A 23,254-nucleotide genomic window follows, 5' to 3' on the forward strand; every position below is an offset into this window, starting at 1 on the left:
AGAAGACTGTTATGTAACAAATTAATAAGGAAATGTACTTTAGTTTTTATCACAATCGTAACCTTAAGTAGTCAAACAATCCTGAATCGCACCTTAACTTCCGATCGATGATTATCGGTGATATTGAGAACGTAGGAGAGGAGAGGGCCGTGCGGGAAAGGACCGGGTTCCCAGCTGATGCTTATACTTGACGAGTCCACTGGAGTGGCGCGTACATTCTGCGGCGGCGATGCTGGAGCACCTCCAGCTGTTGTACTGATAACAACGCTTTCGCTTGATACCGCTAAATCACCATAATGGAGACCTTCGTTAGAATCGTGGATTATTGCTATTCGAAACTGAAAAATATAGTATAAAGTACACAGTATGTAGTATAAAGCAAAAAAAAAAAAATAATCAAAGTAGAGCTCAAAAATAGTAGAACACTTTTTAATAAATATATAATTTTCGATCCATAAACAATATAAACGTCACAAAGTTTGTACAGCTAAAAAATTTCTCTTACTAAAGTTAAATTTAAAATATTCAAAGACTATTTTAAAAACTGAGCAAAAAATGAATCCTGTTATTTTATTTATTGACATGGCGATATCTTTTGTATACTACAGTCGATGTTATTATAAAGTAAAAGTATAAAGTGACAAATTTTTCCACATAAATCGTAATGGAGAAACAATCAAATTCAGAAACCTACAAAACAGCCTGCCAAAAGGTCAGTTTTGTTACCTCTTCTCCTCAAATTTACCTATACTAGCGACATGGGCCTAAAGTACAGCATCCATCCAAAATACCTTGGCGAAACACTAGACCGCACCCTAACATACAAACAACAAAATGTCATTTACAAACCACAAATACATCATGCTGCTCCAAAGAGGGGAAATCAGAACGAGAGCCCTAGTTTTAGTGTACTATTGCAGAATATTGCGCATCTGTCTAGCTAAACAGCCACAACACGAACGTCCTAGATTCACAGTTAAACCAAATAACGAGTCTGCTCCTGTATATGGCTAGTCAATGAATTCAGCTGCTATGCATTTTGTAGCCTTGTAGGTTTAAGAAGAGCCTGTATCTTAGTATTAAGTTTGTTATGTTTGTCAGATATAAAATTATTGCTTTTGAAGGAAGATACTTAGTGATGTTGTCTGGAACAGGTACTTTCTCTGATCAGTTCACTTATTTGTCTTCGTGATGTGAGATTTATTATTTTTTTTTGTTCTTCCGGTTCTGGTTCTATTTCTTTGAATTATTCGATAAAGTCTATGTCTTCGTCTTGCTGATAATTCAGTGTACACTCTCTCTCAAGAGTCCTTCTCATCACCTCGACTTTCTCTTCTACTGAGTAGACGATTCCGTTTTCTCCGTGTAATTGGGGAATGGGTTTTCTATCGTTTCATAAAGTTCGTAGGAGTCTCCATATTTCTTGTATATTTTGGCCCCCTCCCTTTATTTCTTTTACGTAATCAAGAGCTCATGCGACACCATGCATCTATCAGACGTACTACTAACAAAAAAAATTAGAAAAAAAGCAGATCTGCAGTAATGGAGATTATGACAGCAGTGATCCTTAAGAACTAACCAGGCAACATAGTAGTATGTTACTTAAATAGTACACGATAGTACGTATATATTCGACTACGTCATATGTTTCTTATAGTTATTCATAAGTAGGAAGGGCTTACGGTGTATTGTACCTCAGATGTAACTCACATAAAACATTCTTTCAAAAAAACGTTCTTTTACATAAAACCAGTATTATTGCTTTTAGAATGTTTTTGTACTCTTTTTTTATAACTCAGATATTTGCAAGTTATAATTATGAATTTATCAGGCAAAATTTATGGCTTTAAGGATTTAAAATTATTACTTGTGTATGGTTTTTGATTAAAAGTTAAAGATATAGATATAAAAAGTGTTCTTAATTAGTAAAATTTCTTAATTAGTAAAGATATAATGGTAATTATTATCTATTTTCTACTAAAAACAGAAACCTATTTTTAATTCTGTTTAAAGATAAGTATTTATTGTGTCTAACATACAAAAAAATTATAGATTCTTATGATTTGTGTGTAGATCCGTTAAATTTCAAATATATTTACTTTTATTTAAAAAAGTTTTTATCTCATTAATCAAAAATTATTTGTTCTGTTCAAGTAACACCAAACTTGAGACAGTTTATCCAATAATTGAACCAAACTTAATGTTAAAGATGGTTAAAATTAAAACAGTTAAATATTATAAAGAATAATTGGTCAATTTATTCAAAAATATTAAATACTTACTCGATATTTGGTGTAAGGCTGCAAATCTTGTACATAAAATATATTATTATCCGGGTCCCAAGTGGTATTTCTGCAGTACTGCCAAGAAGATTTCGATGTAGAAAATTCTTCATATTGCCACTGAAGCAAACAACTGATACCAGTTTTCTTAGCATCCGGATAGTTCCATTCCAATTTTAAGGAGTCAGATTTTAAGGAATCCGCCAGCAGAGCAGGAGCGGGGGGAGTGCCTAGGAGTTTACGTAAATTCGAAAAGTACTTAGTTACGGCATCGTTGCAGCCTATCACACAGTAGAGCTCTTTTGGATTAGGTCGTTCGGTTGTAGCGTTCTGAAAAAGAAACAATTATTTTATAATTTTGTTAGTTTTCAAAAAAGTTAAATAGTCTTCTTCTTCTTCTTAACATGCCATACACCAAAGTGCGTAGGCGACTATCTCATTACTAGAATTCTGTTCTTGGCGGCGTAACACAGCTCGCCTGTATTGTGTATTCCTGTCCATTCTTTAATATTCCTTAACCAGGATAATTGTTTGCGGCCGGCTCCTCTCCTACCTTCGATCTTCCCTTGTAGGATTAACTGTGGTATTTCATATTTTGCTCCTCTCAATATGTGCCCAAGGTAACCAATCTTGCGTTTTTTAATTAATTCAAAGAGTTCTCTTTCCACGCCGGCTCTCTTAAGAACGTCATCGTTTTGAACTCTATCCACCCAAGGTATGCGCATCATTCTTCTCAATGACCACATTTCAAATGCTTCAAGTTTGTTGATAGATGTTTTTTTTCAAAGTCCACGTTTCCATGCCATAAAGCAAGATGGACCATATGTAGCACTTGACCATTCTGTAGCGTATTTCGAAATTTAGGTTTTGATTACATAGGAGCGGTCTGAATTTCACAAAAGCTTGTCTTGCCATTTGTATTCGGGTTTTTATCTCTTGTGGATCCGATTGATCATTGATTGTGGTGCCAAGGTATTTAAAAGTTTTCACGCGTTTTATACGATCGTCACCTATGCATATTATCGGATTTTCTGGAGGGTTTCTGCTAATGACCATATATTTCGTTTTTAAAATGTTGATTTTGAGGTCATATTTTTTACTTATGCTATTCACCCTATCAAGTAATAACTGCTGATCTTCCAAATTATCAGTTATAATCACTGTGTCGTCCGCATAGCGTAGGTTGCTAATTGGTATGCCGTTGACCTTAATGCCTAATTCCGTGTCTTCTAATGCTTCCGCAAATATATTTTCAACATATAAATTAAAAAGCATCGGAGAGAGTATGCAGCCTTGGCGGACACCTTTCCGGATTTCAAATTCATCCGTATATTGGTCTTGATCAATCCTCACCTTTGCCATTTGGTTTCAGTATGGATTCTGAATAATTCTGATCTCCTTCTGGTCAATGTTGGCCCTATGTAGTAGTTCCATCATGATATCATGTTTAGTTAGTTTAGTCAAATTAAATAGTAAAATTTCTTAAATAATTTGAGGTAATGAAGATGCCGTCTTTTTTTGTTAATTGACTAGTTGTATTTAAGTGCATTTGTATTTGTATGCAAAGTTTAGTAAGTTGATGCCTCCAGAGTTACGGTCTCCTCTGACTTTAGCACATGTTACGGTCTCTTTTTTTAAATAAAGAAATCAACTCTGTAGTTTTTCATTCATCTCGTACAATTTTCTGTTTCCAACATTCGTTCAGTAAGTGTAAAATTCTAAAACCTAGTATTGTTTTCATCATCATCATCATTCTGGTTTTACAACCCTGCGTGGGTCCTAGCCTCCTCAAGAATTTCTCTCCAGTCGTCCCTATCCATCGCCTTTCTTCGTCAAGCACGTATTCCCATATTTCTCATGTCTTCATCGATGTTATCAAGGAACCTTGTTCTGGGTCTTCCTCTTCTTCTCTGACCAATCCTCCCCATCCACCTCAAACGTCCTATCTTAATATGTTTACGATATCAGGTTCCTGGTATATTCTATAAAGTTCAAAGTTCTATCGTCTTCTCCACACTACATTGTCATTTACTGCTCCATAGATTAGGCTTAGTAGTTTTCTTTCGAAACATACTAACATGTTTTCATTATTTTTTTAAGAGTCCAGGTCTCTGAACCATACGTTAGGACTGGGAGTATTATTGTTTTGTAGAGTTTTGTTTTTGTATTTCTCGATATAATTATGGTATTGTTTTCACATTTTATTATTTCTACATTTATCTAATCTGGGTCTGATTCTTTCCAGTTTTTCTTTTGTTTTATGGTCTCTTGTAGTCCTTTAATGTTATCAGATTGCCTGTTCACGACACTGTTTTAGCTCGAGTGTGAGCAAAAGCAGCACCCATCTTGCACACAGCTTTCTAATGTTCAAATTTTCAATCAATATGCGATGTACCGCACTTTTTGAAATGTCTACTAAGTCTGCTAGCTCGCGTATCTTCAGTAAACGGTCATCCAGGACGCTTTGTGGATTTTCTTTACCTTTTCTGGCGCTAACCAACGTGGCGCCTTTAAATTTGAAACATATGTTTTATAGATTGTGTACTTTCTAACGTAGAGATATTTTTCAAACAACTACCGCCATCTCTAGGTCAGGCAGGTTACTTCTGGAGTCTTACAATAGCTTAAGCTTTATTGTGTTTTTCTACATATTTCAGCCTTGTTTATTGTGTGTTGTCTTTTCTTTGTTATCATTTTATATTTTCCAATTGTGTTAATTGCTTTTTTTTAATTCATTTGTTTATAATGGACCATTTTAAATTTATATAATTTTCAGTTATATCTTTATTAAGATGTTGCAGTCTTTGTTAATATAAATTTCTTATACTATCTTCTTGCAAGGGATATACTAACAAGTTAGGTACTCGGGTGCCATATATGATACACTAAACAACGATCTTTTCATCGTGACTTACAGCGCTTAAAGCGTGATCTTCAGAACCTTAGTAGACGTTTTAGGTCTGTTAGTGTCATCATACAATAACTTAAATCGCTTTTATGTATCATGGTTAGTGTGTAATTCAGTTGCAGGTGAAAGCAAAATACATTTGAAAATTATTTGTTGTTGTGATTGTATGTTGAGAGTTCGTCTTTGTTTTGACTACGTATCGAAATGTGTTCTACTAAAAGGTTGGTTATTATTTTACCAGTACATATTAAACATTTTATATCTGTGTAAAAATTAAGTTCATGTGATAAGTTGATAACATTTATGCATGTAAAAGAGGAGCATTAGATATACCCACTGTTTATAAATTTTGTGCTTTTGTTCATGTAACTTATATGGCACGCTAGTCTTTTACGGTACGCAATTGTTAAATCTACAGAAATGTTAAAATTTTTTTTTGACAGATTGACACTCCAAGAGATTGCAGATCTCATTGAGTCAGAACAATTTTGGAAGAATTTTGTCAATGAAACAGTTGATCGGGTTTATATATAGAACCCCCGGAAAACCGAGAAGAATCAGACGAAGATTAAAGAGATGAATCTAGTGGTGGACTACACTATTTATGAGGCAAGCAACTGCAAGTTTCTGCAGAATTAGTATTCAATAGTGGAGAACGAATTGGTACTGACGATTATGAAAATACTGAAGGTATTCTACATAAATACTCTAATGAAGGTAATACCATACTCCGTACTAAATCTGGTAAAAATAAAAAAATAGTAAACAGGTTAAAAAATCATGACTTACCCGAAATTACAAACCAAAACATATTTCCAATTTCAAATTTCTCGAAGTATGCAAATATGTCACCAGTGGACCTGTTCGAGCTTTTCATTACTGATGATATCATACAGTTACTTTGTGTTGAGGCTACTCGATACGCGCAATTTAAAAATTGTTCAAGCGCAACAATTACCACTCAAGAAACGCAATGCTTTTTAGCAATTCTTATAGTTTCTGGTTATGATAAAAAGCCATCAAAAAAAAGTTACTGAAATTCTGGAGATAATATGCGAAACACAGCCGTTTATAATTCCATGTGCCGTGACAGATTTATTCAGATCATAAGATTCGTACGTTGTGCCAATGTGCTTCTTGAACGATAAATTGACTAAACTCAGACCTCTTATAAATAAGATAAAAACTAACTTTCTAAGACATTATATTCCGGATCAAGAAATCTCCTACGATGAAAGCATCATAGCATACTTTGGAAAACACGGATGTAAGCAGTATATTCGAGGGAAACCCTTTCGGTTTGGATATAAAGTCTGGTGTCTCAAATCCAAAAACGGTTACCTTATTAATGTTGAGGTTTATCAGGGAAATATGCCAAATTCTAATCGAGAGCATCAATAAAAATTTGATAAAGCAACAGCTCCGTTATTGCAGCTTATTGAAGAGATGCCTGAGGAAACTAGATCTTTGCCATTTTTATTTTGATAATCTATTCACATCCATCAATACTCTTTATCATTTAAAAGATAATTGTTATGAAGCAACAGGAACAGAGAAAATAGACTAACCAAGAATTGTCCACCCCCGACAGTAAAAGAGTTAAAAAAGACACCTAGAGGTACTTATGACTATGCCGTAACCACAGATCAACAAGTAATGGTTACACGCTGGATGGATAATTCTGTAGTTACTGTAGCATCAACTGTTTATGGAGTTTCTTCAGTATCGAATGCAAGTCGCTACTCATCGACTAAAGGAAAGAAAATAGGGATTACTAGACCTAATTGTATTAAAAACTACAATGCATTTATGGGGGTACCGATCAAATGGATGCGAATACAAATGTTTATAGAGTTGGAATTAGAGGCAAGAAATGGTGGTGGCCCATCTTTACTTGGCTACCAGATACATATATCCAAAATTCGTGACTTAGTGTATTTAAAAAGGTTTCAAAACCTACTTAGAGCTGCTGGACGACCTTCCACATATGCACCTGAAAACAGGATTGCTGTCGATATTAGGTACAATTACAGTGATCACTATGTTGAATTTGTTCCGAATAATAAAAGAAGACGTTGTGATGACAGTAACGCACAATCGAGCGCTGTAAAAACACAATGCGGCAAATACAATGTAGGATGGTGTATTCAGTGCTTTAGTGACTCACAAACAAAATTGAAGCTTTGTAAGCAATTTTCATATTTTCATAATTTTTGTAAAATTAAAAATGAAAATACATCTTTTTACATATTTGTTTATTTTAGTAGTATAGGAGACTACTGTGTCATAGTGTAATATTGTTATTACCAGACGGGTATTTAAAATATTAGTTATGTATAATATTTGGACACCCCTATTATAGAAAAAATTAAAAACTACAGCAAATTCCATAGCTTTAAAATTCAGTACTTAGTGGGTTAAATGTCTCTTTTCTTGGGTTCGTCAAATTGTTTTTGTTGTTTTTACAATCAAGATAACAGGTTATTTTTGAGATGACTAAGAAGTGGCGGCCATATGAAGCCAAAATGCCACGAGGAAGACCGCAAATGCGTTGGAGCGACGATATTAAAAGAACTGCAGGGCAAATGTGGAAACGTCTTAAAAACAATAGAGATGAATGGCGAGAATTAGGGGAGGCCTATATTCGGCAATCCGAATAGAGAAAAGAGCTTAAAAAAAAAAGAAGTGATCCGAGTTTATGCCGTTCCCTCTATGAACTATCACATCTTCCACTTGTGGCCTCGGATTTTTATTTAAAATGACATATTATTTCTATGTCATTTTATAAGATCTGTATCTACCATAGATCTGAGGCACCTAGTACACCATGTATAATGAATGTATATCTTTTTTCATGACTATTTAGGTCGTTATATGTTACGAATCGCCTCAATTATTGCCCATTGTTGTGTATAGCATTTTCTCTGAACGTGCCAACTATGTCTGGTATAGTTATTTTCCATATTCCATCGTAGAAATCTCCACTTACTGCAAAGCAGGCATTTATTGGTGTTTTATTTATTTCTTTCTGTAGTATTTCGTAAAATTTTTAAGTACGCTCTACATATTTTAAGTCCTGTTGCTACTACTATTTTGTTGAAGTAACTGTAACTTTGTACTTTATTCTCCTATTGTTTGTCCTATACTATTGCGACCCAGTTATAGCTCTTGTTTTTAATTCTACTCCGCTGTAAATCATTAACAAAATCGTCTAAATATTTTGTTCCCTTTAACTTTTTCATAGTTTCAGTTATTACTGCTATGGTTACGATTTTCTTGTACGTCCCTTGTTTCTATTTTTACTATTTTCGGTGCACCAAATATTGTTTGTCCTAGCCTTCTGGTCTTTTTGGTCCTTTTCAACCAGATCCACATTTTGATTCTATTGTCTTTTAGATATATTCGATCGAAATTTAATAGCTTTTTTTTTAATTTTTGTAGATTGCCTATTATTCAAAGGTTTGCCAATTTGCTGTGTAAGATTTTGGCAGGATTATACAGGGAGCCCCAATATTGGAAAATTTAGGGCAAAGTAATAATAATTATTTGAATGCATATAATAATATTTGTTGTAACTATGGAAGTTATTATTTAGACAAATAAATGCCAATTTATCAAAATCAGATCACTGAAACTATATTACGTGATAAACTTACACATGTCTCTCTGCAGGTTGATGTCAACGCTTTTTTCCATAGCTTGCATCCCTTTACACACTGAAACAAAAAGAAACGAAATAAGAAAAAATAATAAATGGAGTAATTAGAAAGACAAATTTTAAACTTTTAAAATTTATATTATAATAACTATCTATTTATAAAAGCTTTAAAATTTAACGGTGGTTTTATACACCAATAAGTATATTCTGATTAGACCAATTGCATAATTCAATAGTTTACCATATTTCTTGCGTTATGGTGGAGATAACAACACTAATACTAAAATAAGATACATAAAGAAAATAATGCTGTTGTAACCCGTCTACCACGATTTCTTTTATTGAAACAAAGATATTTATAAAGTTATTGTCAAGCCTGTTATTTAATTTTGATTTGGCGGTTGGTACACATGCAAAATGGCTACTAAAACGGATATCCTGAGCAGAGCGGATGGCATACGCGTAAGTGTAACATTTTTCTTATTCGATTAACTTCATTATCCATCCGAAAGTCATATGGATGGCTGGAATTGAGAGAGTAGTATATTTAAAGGTTGTAAAATAGGCGTGCGACTCTTTCGACTGTTTCAGGAGCGGATGCTCTCCTTGTCGCCACTGCCGGCCACCATATTGTCACAATTAGAATGCATCATGACCTGATGCTCATTTAAACAAAACAATATCGAGTTTAATTAAGTGACCACTTTCCCATGCGTATTTACATCTAGAAATGTTGTTTTATTGGGAAATTTAAATATATCAGCAGTAAAAAATACTAAATAAAATAACAATTACTGTTTTAATGGCTTCAGAACAATATAAAATAACAAATTTTGATTTTACTTGAAAAATGATGGAAAAAAATTTGGTTTGATTAATTAAATAATGAATGAATGAATGAAAAGTACTTAAATACTGTTGCTGTACAATTCAGTACTATAATTATTATGTGTATGTAGGCAACACATTTTATTTTTATTGATGTCTGATGACTTACTTGTCACTTCTCACTGGTATTTGTACACATTACACTTGTACTTGTAAAACAATAAAACTTATTTCTTTTCTAATTAAATACATATAATAATAGTGTTATTATTATAAACCTGCGTAAACAGGTTATGTGCCCAGCTGCAGAAATTTAGAAAAGTGTTTTCTGTGCTAAAAGTGTAGTTTGCAGAAAAATTGTGTTTACAATTTTTGCACGTGTGTAATTTAGTTATGGCTTCGTCCATCAATCAATTTTTTATGGCTAATGTAAAACATTTAATGGAGCCGGTTTTGATTCGTGGAAATTTCGATTGGAAAGAACATTGGAACGACATGGTGTTCTTGATGTCATTTCTCAAGAGAAACCTGCTAGGACTGACGATAAGTACAAAGACTTTGTTAAAAGTGATTCGACTGCAAAGGATATTATTGTTCAGTTAGTTGGGGATAATGTTTTGGAAATAATTAAAACCCAAGATACTTCGATGGGAATGATGGAAGCTCTTAAAGCTGTTTACGAAAAGACAGGACTTCAGTCTCGAGTACAAATCCAGAAAAAGTTGCGCAACTTAGTACTTAAAGAAGACGGCAACTTGGGTGAGTTTTTGGTGGATTTTGATAAAACCTTAAGAGAATTAAATGATGCAGGAGGTAAAATAGATGATAGTGAAAAGATCACCACACTTTTATCTGCAATGCCTGACAGATTTAGTTCAGTTGTAACATCCATTGATATTTTATTTCGTTCTGATCCATCCAAAGTAACTGTAGATTTTGTGAAAAACAGTTTAATGGCAGAAGATGATCGTTTAAAAACAAAGGAAGTTGCTAGTGTAGTTCTTCCTTCACATGCCTTTGTTGGTCAAGAGAAATACAAAGGTAAGACCAAACATATTTTTAAAATTCGTTGTTATCATTGTCATGAAATGGGGCATATTCGCTCGAAATGTCCAAAAAGATTGTCAAAAAATCGTGAAACTGCTAATATGAGTAATGCTGAAAATAAAGAAATTGCATTTCTTGGTAGTCACATAAAACAGGAAGTTGCAGTCAGCTGTGATTCAAATGTAATGAATAGTATACATCTGGTTGTGGATAGTGGTTGTACAAATCACCTGTTTATGTCAAAATACATTCAATTTTTGACTAATTCCATAGCAGTAGATAGACAAATAAATGTAGCAAAACTTGGTGAAACTGTAGCAGCAAAATTTCAAGGTAGTTTCTCAGCTATATCTAAAGAAGGACTTTCAGTTACTTTGAATGATGTTCTTGTTTGTGACAATCTTTCTTACAATTTATTATCAGTAAGACAAATTGAAGAAAAACGTTTTCGTATGATTTTTGAAAATAAGGAAGTAAAAATCATGAGGGGTGATACTGCAATTATTACTGGAAAGTTGATTGGTAATATATATTTTATAGAATTGCAATTGTATTCAGATGTGGTTAACATTGTTCGAGATACACCTGAGTTGTGGCACAAGAGGATGGGACACTCTTGTAGATTTCCTGTGAATTCAGTATGTGAGATATGCTTGAAAGGTAAGCAGACACGTTCTCCATTTTTAAAGAGCACCCCAAGTGACAGGAAAGCTCGACGCTTACTTCAATATGTGTCCACATATGTGTGTGGAAAAATTAGTACTGTAGTTGCTCTTAGTAGCAGTGAAGCCGAATATTTGGCTCTGTCTGCGTGTATGACTGAGTGTTTGTTTTTAGGTCAACTTTGAAAAGAAATGTTTGATTTTGAATATCCTATTAGAATTTTTGAGGACAACCAAGGTTGTATAAAAGTGGCTCAAACTTATGAGACCAAACGCTCAAAACATATTGATGTAAAACATCATTTCGTAAAAGATATGGTAAATAAAGGAAATTTTGTTAATTCATTTGTACTTTTGTAGAATTGAGAGGAGATGTTGCTGTACAATTCAGTACTATAATTATTATGTGTATGTTGGCAACACATTTTATTTTTATTGAAGTCTAATGACTTACTTGTCACTTGTCACTGGTATCTGTACACATTCCATTTGTACTTGTAAAACAATAAAACTTATTTCTTTTCTAATTAAATACATATAATAATAGTGTTATTATTATTAACCTGCGTAAACAGATACTGTGTTTAACTGTAATGCATAGATATTTATCATCTTATCATATTGCTTGATTTCTGTGCTTTTGAATGAAATATGTATTTTCAGGAACAGCAGACTTGCAGCTTGAATGAATTACATCATTTAGCTCGCACATCATTTTATGATAATTGTCAGAATATGTTATTTTGTTTAGACACATTTCAAGAGTTTAGACACGTTTCAACAGGTAACACCAGATGTTACGAATAAAATCAGAAGGTAATGTTAAATTTTGAAAAGATAATAACGTACCAGACCCACGAGCTATAAGTACTTGCCAATGAGCTATTGCAACTAACCCAGTAAGCACCAAACCAATATAATATTTACTGCTGATTTTGCATATTTTTGCAGAATTTGGAGGTGTATTTCGAGTTTATAACGCCCACAAGTCTGCAATTATCACAATCTTTTCTACTGATGCTGTACTCACAATATTGCGTTTGATTCTGTTTTGATATGATAAGTTTTCATATAGCATTGCTATACAAACATCATTAGAATATAAGAACTGTTTAAAAGTTTCCGCATTTGATACAATGGATCTAGTGAGTACCAGCTTTAATTTTAACTTACGGTATTTTTTCATCTAACACGGTATCTACTGATCGTATAATACTTTACGCCTTACAAAAATTGAAGTTTATAAGGTATTAAATTATTTGATTGCAAATAGTGCTGCAACTATATAATTGCCAGGTAAAGCATATTTTAACATAACATTCAAAGTACAAACAATTACATTAAAAAACATACAATTACAATAAAAGTACATTCAAAGAAAAATTCATATAACAATGTTTACGTAACATGGGGGAAGGTAAAAGCTTTGCTTACAAAAAAGCTTTGCTTTGCTTGTTCTACTTTTGATGACAAGGGAGATGGGGGCAGGAAAAAAATTGTATTAAATATGTTAGTTTTTAGTTTTTTTTTTATTTTACAAACACAGTAAAGGGTTGTTAGTGAATAATGTAATTTCTTTGAGGAATTTTATTAAATGTTCAATTTTACAACTGATGAAATTTTTGTCGATGTTAGTTCATCTAAATGATGCAGAAAGAAAAGTCTCTACTCACAATCCTTTATGTTTATTACCTAAGTCTTAAATGATTTTAGGTTTTTACAACTGGTTTCGGGGAGTTTACAATTTATACTCTATCGTTAGATCTTTGAAACTAAAAAATAATTACATTATGGATAAGGGACATATCAACCCAAAGTTGTTACAGCCACAGATCAAAATTAAAATAATTAAAAATACGGTATTTTCGGAAAAATTTTCTAGATAAGAGATCTGTACGACTGGATTACGTAATACGTAAGTATTACGTAAGCAATTTGGTTTGCTTGTTTTTGATGACAATGGGAGGGGTCAAAATGGTTATACCCCTTAATAACACTATATGGCGTAACCGACATTAACTTTGAGATGAAATCAAGAACATATAAGGCGTATAAGATCAATAACGATGTACGCATCGGAAATAAGACCCAATACAGTCAAAAGACAGAAAGTGCTGGAAACAGCAAAACCCAAAATTCTTAGAAGAAATAAAGGAAACACATTGAGATATCGAATAAGGAGTGAAGAGACCAGACCAGGAGAGAAAATTTAGATAAATATCTGTTTAAATATTGGAGAAGCTAAAGAGAAGACCTTATCGGAAGATAAAAGCTGTCTTCTTTTATTGAGAGCAAGTTGATTGGCTATGACTTATAAGCTACTGATTGCACTGGCTTTTACCGCTATTAGTGTTAATCTTAAATATAATTATGTTATTTATTTGTTTATAATTATGTTAGCTTTGCATTTGGGATATATTTATCTTAGTAACTCCAATACAATATTATCACTTTAGTTTAATCAAAATATTTTTATTATCAGGATAAATTTGTAACTCTAAATTATTAAGAAGGCATCAAAATAACAAACAGTAAGATAGGTATATTAATCATTATCGGTAAGTAAAAGTTAAAAAAAGACAGCTGGCGTCCAACTCGTAGTCTGTATACTTCTTATCGAGCGAGGCGCTGTTTGGGTCATATGTAGTTCATCTTTGCCTGACCTGCAAACTTAAAAAAACATCAACTAACTCTTCAAGACGACTCGACTATACAAACATTAAATTTAAATTGATTAAGTGGACGCGTGCCCCTGAGAAATTTATATTAGAGTTTATGGCATTTAAAAAAATGAAATAGTTGTATTAAAAAATCATTTTTTTTTGAGAAAACTTTTTAAAATTTCATTACAATGAGTTTTCTGATGGAACTTTGAGAATGTGCTTTACTATGAAGGCTCCAAATATAACCAAAATGTAATTACTATGAATGAGCCTCGGAGTAAAGATCACGAAAAACGTATATGCAATTTTCCGTAAATATATTTATTAATTTCTTAAATATTGTAAAAGGAGAAAGCAAGAATAATATTTATGAATTAATTTACATTATATAGGAAACTAATACACAGGCAAACAGAAGTAGTTATTTCAGAACAAACGGCTCAACCTAAAACTATACACTCATAAAAAAACAATATGGGTTAACTTGTAGGATAATATTTTACAGGGCTAATATTTATTACTATAAAACAGGGCCAAAGAAGGTGTAGCCTTACTAATCCATATCAGAATGGATAAGGAAGACCTGAACATCATCGGAGTATACGGCCCAGAAAATAACAAGCCTCAAACAACAAGGAAAACGTTTTATGACGAATTAAAACAAGTAGTAGATCAAGTCAGAGAGAAGATGATAATATTGGGGGATGTTAATGCTCTAATAGGCAATCAAGTAATACCCGGAATTAAGCAGAAACATAACTAGAATGTTAAAAACGAAAATGGAGAACTGATGATAAACTTCTTCACGAATAACGAACTTAGAATAAACAACTCATTTTTTGACCACAAAGATTAACACAAATATACTTTAAATAATAGCCGTGGATAAAGATCTGTGATAGATTATGTTATAACCAACAGAGATATACATCCATAAAAAATAATCCACGTAAGATGCCCCAACTCAACAGATGTACGTAGCAACCATAGCCGAGTATTATGTAACATAAGAACGTCCTGAATACTTCACACCCAAGAAACACAAATCAAGTCGAAGGAATACTTATACAGAAAAAGAATATCAGAGAAGATCGCTGGGAATGAAACATTAGAAAACTAAACATCGAGGAATGTTGGGAAAAACTTAAAAATGACATAATTAATTTAGCAATAGAATCACTTGGAGAGAGGAAAGTAACGAACACTAACATATCAAAAAAGAAAACTCCATGGTTTGGAGAATAAGTGAAGACAAAATGTGAAAAAAAGAAGGAAGCCTTTTTACAATACAGAACACAACGAACACAACAGCCATATAACCACTATAAACGAATCAGAAATGAAACGAATACTTTAGTTAGACAAATAAAAAGGCGAGACTGGCAGAGCTTCTCAAAACAGATGGAACACGACTTCTGCGTAACACAAAAAGAAATATGGAGAAAGAACAGAGGACAAAGAAAAGAGATGAATGAACTAATAAAAGCGAAACACATTCAGAAGGAAACATGGGCAGACTACTTTCGATCACTATTTGCTAAAGGTGACGATAATGAACCAGCAACATCAGAGGTGACGACAAATGAAGAAATAAATATTGAAAAGAAAGAGGTAAAGGAAGCGTTAAGGAAATTAAAAAATAGAGAATCACCAGGAGGGGACAGAATACCTACCGAATCCAAAAAATAATAGAACAAAACAGAATTCCTCAAGAATGAAGATCAATCACACTAATACCCAATGCTTGGTTATAACAGCAAATTTACTTAGATGTAAATTGGAGCTAGAAGGTCAGATAATAGAACAAATGATGAATTTTAAATATCTAGGCATTACATTATCTAGCTCCGGTAAGCTCGAAACAGAAGTGGAAGATCAAGTGAATAGAGCAAACATAGCCGCAGGTTGCCTGAATGACACAATATTAGGAAATAATAATATCGGGAAAGAAATGAAAGGCAGAATTTACAAAACAGTCATCAGACCAATAATGACATACGCGGCAGAAACATGACCTGACACAGAGAAGACAAAAAGGATGTTAGAAACATCAGAGATAAAACACTTAAAGCTTGATGGTAACACTATGGGACAGAGCTAGGAGTACAAATATACGATTTAGATGCAAGGTGTAGAACATAAAGGACTGGGTTAGAAATAGAAGGGTAGAATGGAACGATCATATAAGCCGAATGACAATAGGAAGGCGATCAGTAGGAAGACCACGAAAACGATGGAACGAGACAACTTACTGGAGGCACATGCAAAAACAGAGCCATGTTTACATAAAAAGAAGAGGAAGAAAAAGAAAAAGAAGAAGTGATATTTGCAGTCTTATTCCTTTTTTTGTGCCTTTTGTGCGTTTTTTTATGACGAAAGCTCTAGGCCAAAAACATATCTGTGAGTTTATATCAATAGCAGCTGAGAACCAGTTAAGTATCACATGAAATCATGATATTACATCACACAATCGATAAAAGATGGGTCGCACATACGAGTATTAAATTAAATTAGAATCTAGAAAAAAAATAAAAACATACTCATATCCATCAGAATTAAAACGACGCCAAAGAAATAAAAAAATATATGCGAAATAAATGACTTAGATAGTATAGTCACTGGCGCGTTTCGGCTATACACAAATAAAGATAATTCTCAGTAGTGAGTCGCTGTAGATAACAACAGGCGACAACCCTAATTACAATCAAACATTTTCAAGAAACTAATTGTAATATACCTATATCCCATGAAGGAACCAAATATCTATTAAAAAAAAAACATTGACACATTAGTTCAGAGTCGTTAAAAGCAAAAAAGATCTGTATTCAAAGTAACCGATACCAATATAGTAGATAAAAATGATCATATTCAACGTTGAGGTTAACGATTATGACAACGACTCCAGACGGCATGCTATAGAATATTAATAGTCCCCATTCTCACATATGGATCAGACGCATGGACCCTAAGCAAAGCATCCGAATCCTCTCTATTCATTTTTGAAAGAAAGGTACTACGCAAAATATTCGAAGCGGTCTTTGAAAAAGGAATATGGAGGCGAATATATAACTTTGAACTACAGAATATCTATAAGCATAAGTTTTTTGGAAAATAGATTACCACAATAATGAAGCGAAAACGTCTGCGGAGGTCAGGGCGTATAGAGCCCCGGAATCAAACATGATAAAAAAGATTTTAACAGCGCAGCCGGTGGGAATTTTATGAATGTTAATATCTTAATTTTTAGAATGGAGGGTGGGTTTTGAACTTCAAAAATCTCCATCGCTTCGTCCGTTAAATGTACAAATAAGTTCCCAAATTTAGCATGCCAACAGTTTTTTTATTTTTAATAGACTAATTTATTCTAAACTTATGTATTAATTAACGCACTATCTATGAAAACAAAAAAGCGATTCATTGGTGTTTTAAATTTAATTGTATGAATTTTTGTATTGAATGTATCATGTATTTGCAATGTTTTTATTAAGTTAAATGTTTTGTTTTTTGTTTCAACCGGTTTCTAAGGAACACAAAAAAAAAGTTCGTGTAACCTTCTGGCTAAGGTCTAGTGTTAGGGTTTTCAGGTCGCGCAGACGCCTCTAACATGACTTAACGACTACTTTTGTAGCCGGGACCGACGGCTTTACGTGCCCTCCGAAGCACGGTGGCAGCTCAGTTAAATTAGAAATTGAAAATTTTGTCGGTTCCGGGATTCGAACCCGGGCCCTCTAGCTTGTTAAACCAGTAACATAGCCACTGAGCTACGGCTACAACTGCCTAGGTTTCTAAGGAAGACAAAACAAATGTGCTGTAAATTAGTTAATGTCGATAAGATGTTAGTGTCATTTTTAAGTCGTTGTGTGAAATATTGCTGTTTGTTGCTAACATTTTGCTATTGTTTTAATCAAAGCGAATGAAGAGTGTGCCACAATAATAGTTTTGCATGACGAAGGTTGGAGTTAGAGACGTAGAGAGGGAAATGGTTCGACATAAAGCATACATGGGTCTCACGGATGGTGGGCCTATACAGAGATACCGGTAGTCACTCTAGGCGTTCTTAAGACGATGAGTTGTAACTACCAGAAGCTTACAATCCCAACTTGAAGATGTTCATAATGTTCGAATCAGCTGTGAAACTGTTCGCCAATACCTCAAGGAAGGTAATTTGGTAAATCGTATACCTGCCAGAGGACCAGCCTTGACCGTTGCTCATCACAGCGTGTTATATAGCGATATATCGTTGACGTTATTGAGCGATATATGGTTAACATTCTTTAAGACCATGTTGTGCCATTTGCTTCTTACATTGGCAAAAAATTTTGTCCTAAGGCTCGATATGCGCGACCGCATGTTGCAAATATAGTACAAAATTATCTAAAGAAAGTTGGAATCGACATTATGGGTTGGCCAGCGAATAGTACCTATCTCAATCCTATAGAGAATGTTTAAGAGTTGCTTGGTAGACGTCTGCGGAATTCTCCAACAATCAACACCCTGCGGGAACTTAAACAACGTCTTGTCCAAATTTGGAATGAAGTGAATGAAAATACTTTAAGACCGTTCATTTGTTACAAATTACCAAGTTGTAATTTTTTTAAACAATTACAATTTTCAGAATTAGCAATATTGTTGTTCATTAGCGATAACATCGCCAAACCTGTTTGTTTTACAAAGTATGTATAGTAGGTAAAAATAGGTAATACAAAAACAAAGTAGGTAATACGAAATAAAATGCGTTTCATTTTAATTAATATTTTCATGTTATATGGTAAGGTATATGGTAAAATATAATTTGCTTTTATGACTTTATAAATATGGAAATCTGACTGGCTGTACCTTATCGTTTGTGTAATATTGTTACGATAGATAATGACGCATCATATGACTCAAAACTGTAAACATATTTATTACAATATCCTTATTCATTCGAGTATTTTCTAATCAGAAGATCCACGGGTCTCCCTCGGCTAAAAAACCAGTATGGCGTGACCTTCCAGTTTTTCGCCAAGGGTCAGGCAGGTCGACATCCTTCGACGAGATTCTAGATTAACGGTGCTTTATATATAAAGACGAAAGTTTTTGAATAACGGTTAGTTAGTTTTGAACATCACGTCGAGTTTTTAAAATGTAACGCACTTGTTGTAATACTTACTTACTTACTTAATCAGTAGACCCATTTGTACCTTTCGGTGTTGGGCCGTTTATAATACAATTTATTAAATTACAATATTTGACAGTTTTCTGAGATGTCCTAGTTCTTAACGAACTTTCTCCATTCCTTCCTATTGGATGCCATCTGTGTTGCTTCCTGCCAAGTCTTACCCTTACTCTGCAGTATCTGCGAGATGTTACTGTTCCATTCTTTAATGGGTCTTCCTCTTCTGTTCTTCCCTATTGGTTTGGCGTCCCACACTCTTTTTACTTGTCTATTATTGTCCATCCGGGTTAGATGTCCGAACCATGCCAATTTTTTCTCCTTAATTGAGTCGAGTATCGGTTTGATTTTGAGTCTTTCTCTTATTTCTTCATTTCTGATTCTATCAGTTCTTTTTACTCCGATCGTTCTTCTTAGGTATTTCATCTCTGCTGCCTGAATTCTGCTCTGATGTCTTTTGTTTAATATCCAATTTTCTGCTCCATATGTCACTGTAGGTCTATATATTGTTTTGTATAATGTCATCTTGGTCTTTGTTGATATTTCTTTGTTATTAAGGAATCCTCTATTTAGTGCTTGGAATAGTTTTCCTGTGTTTTCCATTCTGTTATTAAGATCGTCCTCGATGTCTCCTTTGTTGTTGATTACTGTTCCTAAGTATTTGTATGAATTTATCTGTCTGTTGATCTTCCGTGTTGTAATAAATGTAGATAAATTATATAATTATTAGTGTGAAATAAATTAGTTATATTGTACAAATAAAGACTTTAAATAAACTTGTAAGTGTTTACAGAATAAAGACAATAAATTAGATTAATAAAAATATAACAATATTTTAATCTCACCTTGCCGATTAAGGTTTAAATAGTTTGATTTCATGTTAGAGAAAGAACTTTTACAAAGAAGTACAACTATTTTTTCTAAATATATTATTTTAACTTATTTTCTATGAATTCGAAGTCAATGTGATGGCGAGATGTTTGTTTAGCTAATTTTATGTACGAATAAAACTAGTTCTTGATAATATGAATTAAAATTTAATGTCATTAGAGTTTCTTGCTTTCAAGTGGTCAAGATAACAGGTCACATTTCTTGGTGTTATTAACATTATTAATAGATTTATTTGATTTATACAGCTTTTATTTGACGTTTATGGTGTGGAAGTGGTAAAAGTCACCATAAAATTCTTTTTGCTTATGATTATTGGAATAATGTTGTTGACGTGACATTGATGTCACCATACAAATATTTAATGTTAATTATAATTGAACTTCCATCTCTACGAAGAAATTTTCGATAAACTATGTATTTTTAAAATTTTTATATTCCAGAGCTTTATCAGTTCGAACTTCGAAGGTTGTTATTTCCAATTTTGTCACGCGCTTTCTTCAATATATCTAAGGCTGATAATGATATTAATTTAACCGTAGATACATATATATATATATATATATATATATATATATATATATATATATATATATATATAAATATAAGAATTACTGGATATTAGTGACTGTCAATATAAACAAACAACACAGTTTATTAGGGTTGCAGTCAGAAAATTGGCCGGGATGTTAATGAAACACATATTTTATAATATGTGTGTTATTAATGTTGAGTGTCTATGCTTTTACAAATAATCTTAACGACTATGTCTTGAAAAAGGAATAAAACCATTCCGAAAGCTAGACAAAAAGTCATAAGAGTGTTTCATTAACATCCCGGCCAATTTTCTGACTGCAACCCTAATAAACTGTGTTGTTTGTAGATATATATATATATATATATATATATATATATATATATATATATATATATGTATATATATATATATATATATATATATATATATATATTCTATATAAGTATATATGTATAAGTAAAATGTAATGGCATGTCTCGCAAAACAAGAAAACAAAAAACAAAATAGGTCTATCGATAGAAGGCAACCGTATATACGTATTTCTGACTATTAGTCGTCTTCAGTACGGTGCAGTCAAGTTAAAAAAAGAGCATGTTAACTAGGGAAACGATCACTACAGGAGCAATGCGGCCAATTTGTGGCATGTGAGATTACATTTTACTTTAATTATTCACTATAACCCTAAAATACATATTGAAGGTACTTAAAATACAAGTGGTTTACGATCGTATCTTAAGTATCTGCCAATGGTGCATTTTAACAACAACTAAATTTATTAAATTATGATACATATTGAAAAGATCTCTGATATCAGTCTTATTATTTATAGAATATTGATCTTTTTTCATGCGAATCTTCTCCAATATGCATATTTTGTTGTTAAAAATCAAAAGAATGGCTAATTTCAGAGAATGCTTGGCTGCAACCAGATAATCAGTCAAAAGTTGTCCAAAAACATCTGTCTTAGAATGTTTCTTTCGTCATCTGGACGAAATTGTGAAAACATTTGACCAATAGAATTATTTTTATGTAACATATTAAAGTGTTCCTGTCACCTTTTTAGTACTTCTACTTTGTCGTTCAGAAAGTTTTCATTCTGAGTCTTATTCTGGTTTGCTTGTGGTTTAAAAGCTTTAATCTGTGGTGTTAATTGGTTTGTAAAGTTTTATGTGTTTGATTCTCTGTTTAAAGTTTCTATTTCTTCGAAGTCTGTATTGTATTGTTGCTTTTTTTGTTTATTTTTTTATTTTCCCGTCTTCTGTTTAATCGGTATTCTTATTAAACCGTATTGCTACCATGGCCGGCGATAACGGGCCTGCTAGCTTGTGCCAAAATAAGCTTTTTTTCTGTTAGTGTTATACAGATTAGTAAAATGAAAAAATTAATTTTTTAATTGTGGTTCAATTCCAGTCATAATACGCTAATCTGTGTTTGTATGTTTTGCATCTAGGTTGTTAAAACCAATGCCAATAAACACACACATACACACGTGTTTGTTATTTTTGCATCCCACACACATAGAATTTCTGATTTTATAGTAATAGAATTTATCGATAAATATATTATGTTTTAAAAACATAATATAAAAAAGAAAGGATTTAAACACAACTTGCCTCAACATAATAATCAGAAAACTTTAGAATATTTAGGTGTAGAATGTGAAGTAGCATTAAACAAAACTGCCAACAATATCGAAAAAAGTGTCATTGCAAAATCTATTACCGAGGTGTGTAGTGAAACTAAAAAGTCCTGTTATAAAGATAATTTTTCGACTGTTCTAACAACCATTCAAATTTCGTCATTTTGTGTCATGTGGAACAATTTCACCCAATCATGTCAACATTAGACTGATAATTGCATTCAGTGCAATTTTCAATCCCTATGACAACACGATCGAGTTTGACAACTTCATCCAAATAAATTTCAAAATATCACTAGAATTCATGGCAATCAGAATTCTATAAAACCATACTTGAATCTCGATCAAGAACACCACAACAAGATTATAAATATTATGCGTGGTAATAGATCTTCTATAGTAGAGAACAGCAACGAATCTAATGTTAACTTAAATTTTAATAATTGTACTTTCACTATTCATTTCACTATTTCATTTTTTTTTCGAAAAATTATCCGCCGAATATCCCTCGGACATTGATGAATGCCTCATAATTTCATGACAAATTTCTCAAGCTCGTTGCTTGGTAACAGGTTCCTTGTTACCAAGGAACGAGCTTTCGATTGTCATGAAATTATCTCATCTGTTATTAATGTCCTAGGGATATTACTACTGAGAATCAAACAGCCATTACAATTAAAAATAAATCAATAGAAAACAATATAGTGTTAAAGCAGACAAAGGTAACACTACTATTGCTATAGATAAAATAGAATATAATAACAAAAAATTAGAATGTTTAAATAATCAAAATATTGACACGGTAAACAAAGATCCGACAAAAAATTATCAAAAACAAATTAAACTAGCGTTAGAAAATTCAAAATCAATATTAAATTCAATAGAACAAAAATATCTCAACATCATGAATCCATAGGCTTCTAAATTAAACTCTTTTACTAAACTGCACAAACCCGATCATCCAATAACCTGTAGTTTCTTTTTAT

The 23,254-nt window shown here is 32.7% G+C and overlaps 1 protein-coding gene across 3 annotated transcripts in view; it reads right to left on the bottom strand.

Annotated features, from left to right (window-relative positions):
* Positions 1-23,254, bottom strand: part of sev (receptor protein-tyrosine kinase sevenless) — a 231,028-nt gene that overhangs the window by 93,430 nt on the left and 114,344 nt on the right. For 2 of the 3 annotated variants that reach the window (XM_072535083.1, XM_072535082.1), the window contains exons 3-5: positions 8,847-8,906; positions 2,283-2,612; positions 93-338 (exon numbers count right to left, since the gene is read on the bottom strand). In XM_072535083.1, coding sequence (XP_072391184.1) covers positions 93-338; positions 2,283-2,612; positions 8,847-8,906 — 636 coding nt within the window. The remainder of the gene's footprint in view (positions 1-92; positions 339-2,282; positions 2,613-8,846; positions 8,907-23,254) is intronic. The other variant, XM_072535084.1, reaches the window with a different exon arrangement.

This window comes from Diabrotica undecimpunctata, chromosome 6 (assembly GCF_040954645.1).
Source record: "Diabrotica undecimpunctata isolate CICGRU chromosome 6, icDiaUnde3, whole genome shotgun sequence".
Taxonomy (NCBI): domain Eukaryota; kingdom Metazoa; phylum Arthropoda; class Insecta; order Coleoptera; family Chrysomelidae; genus Diabrotica; species Diabrotica undecimpunctata.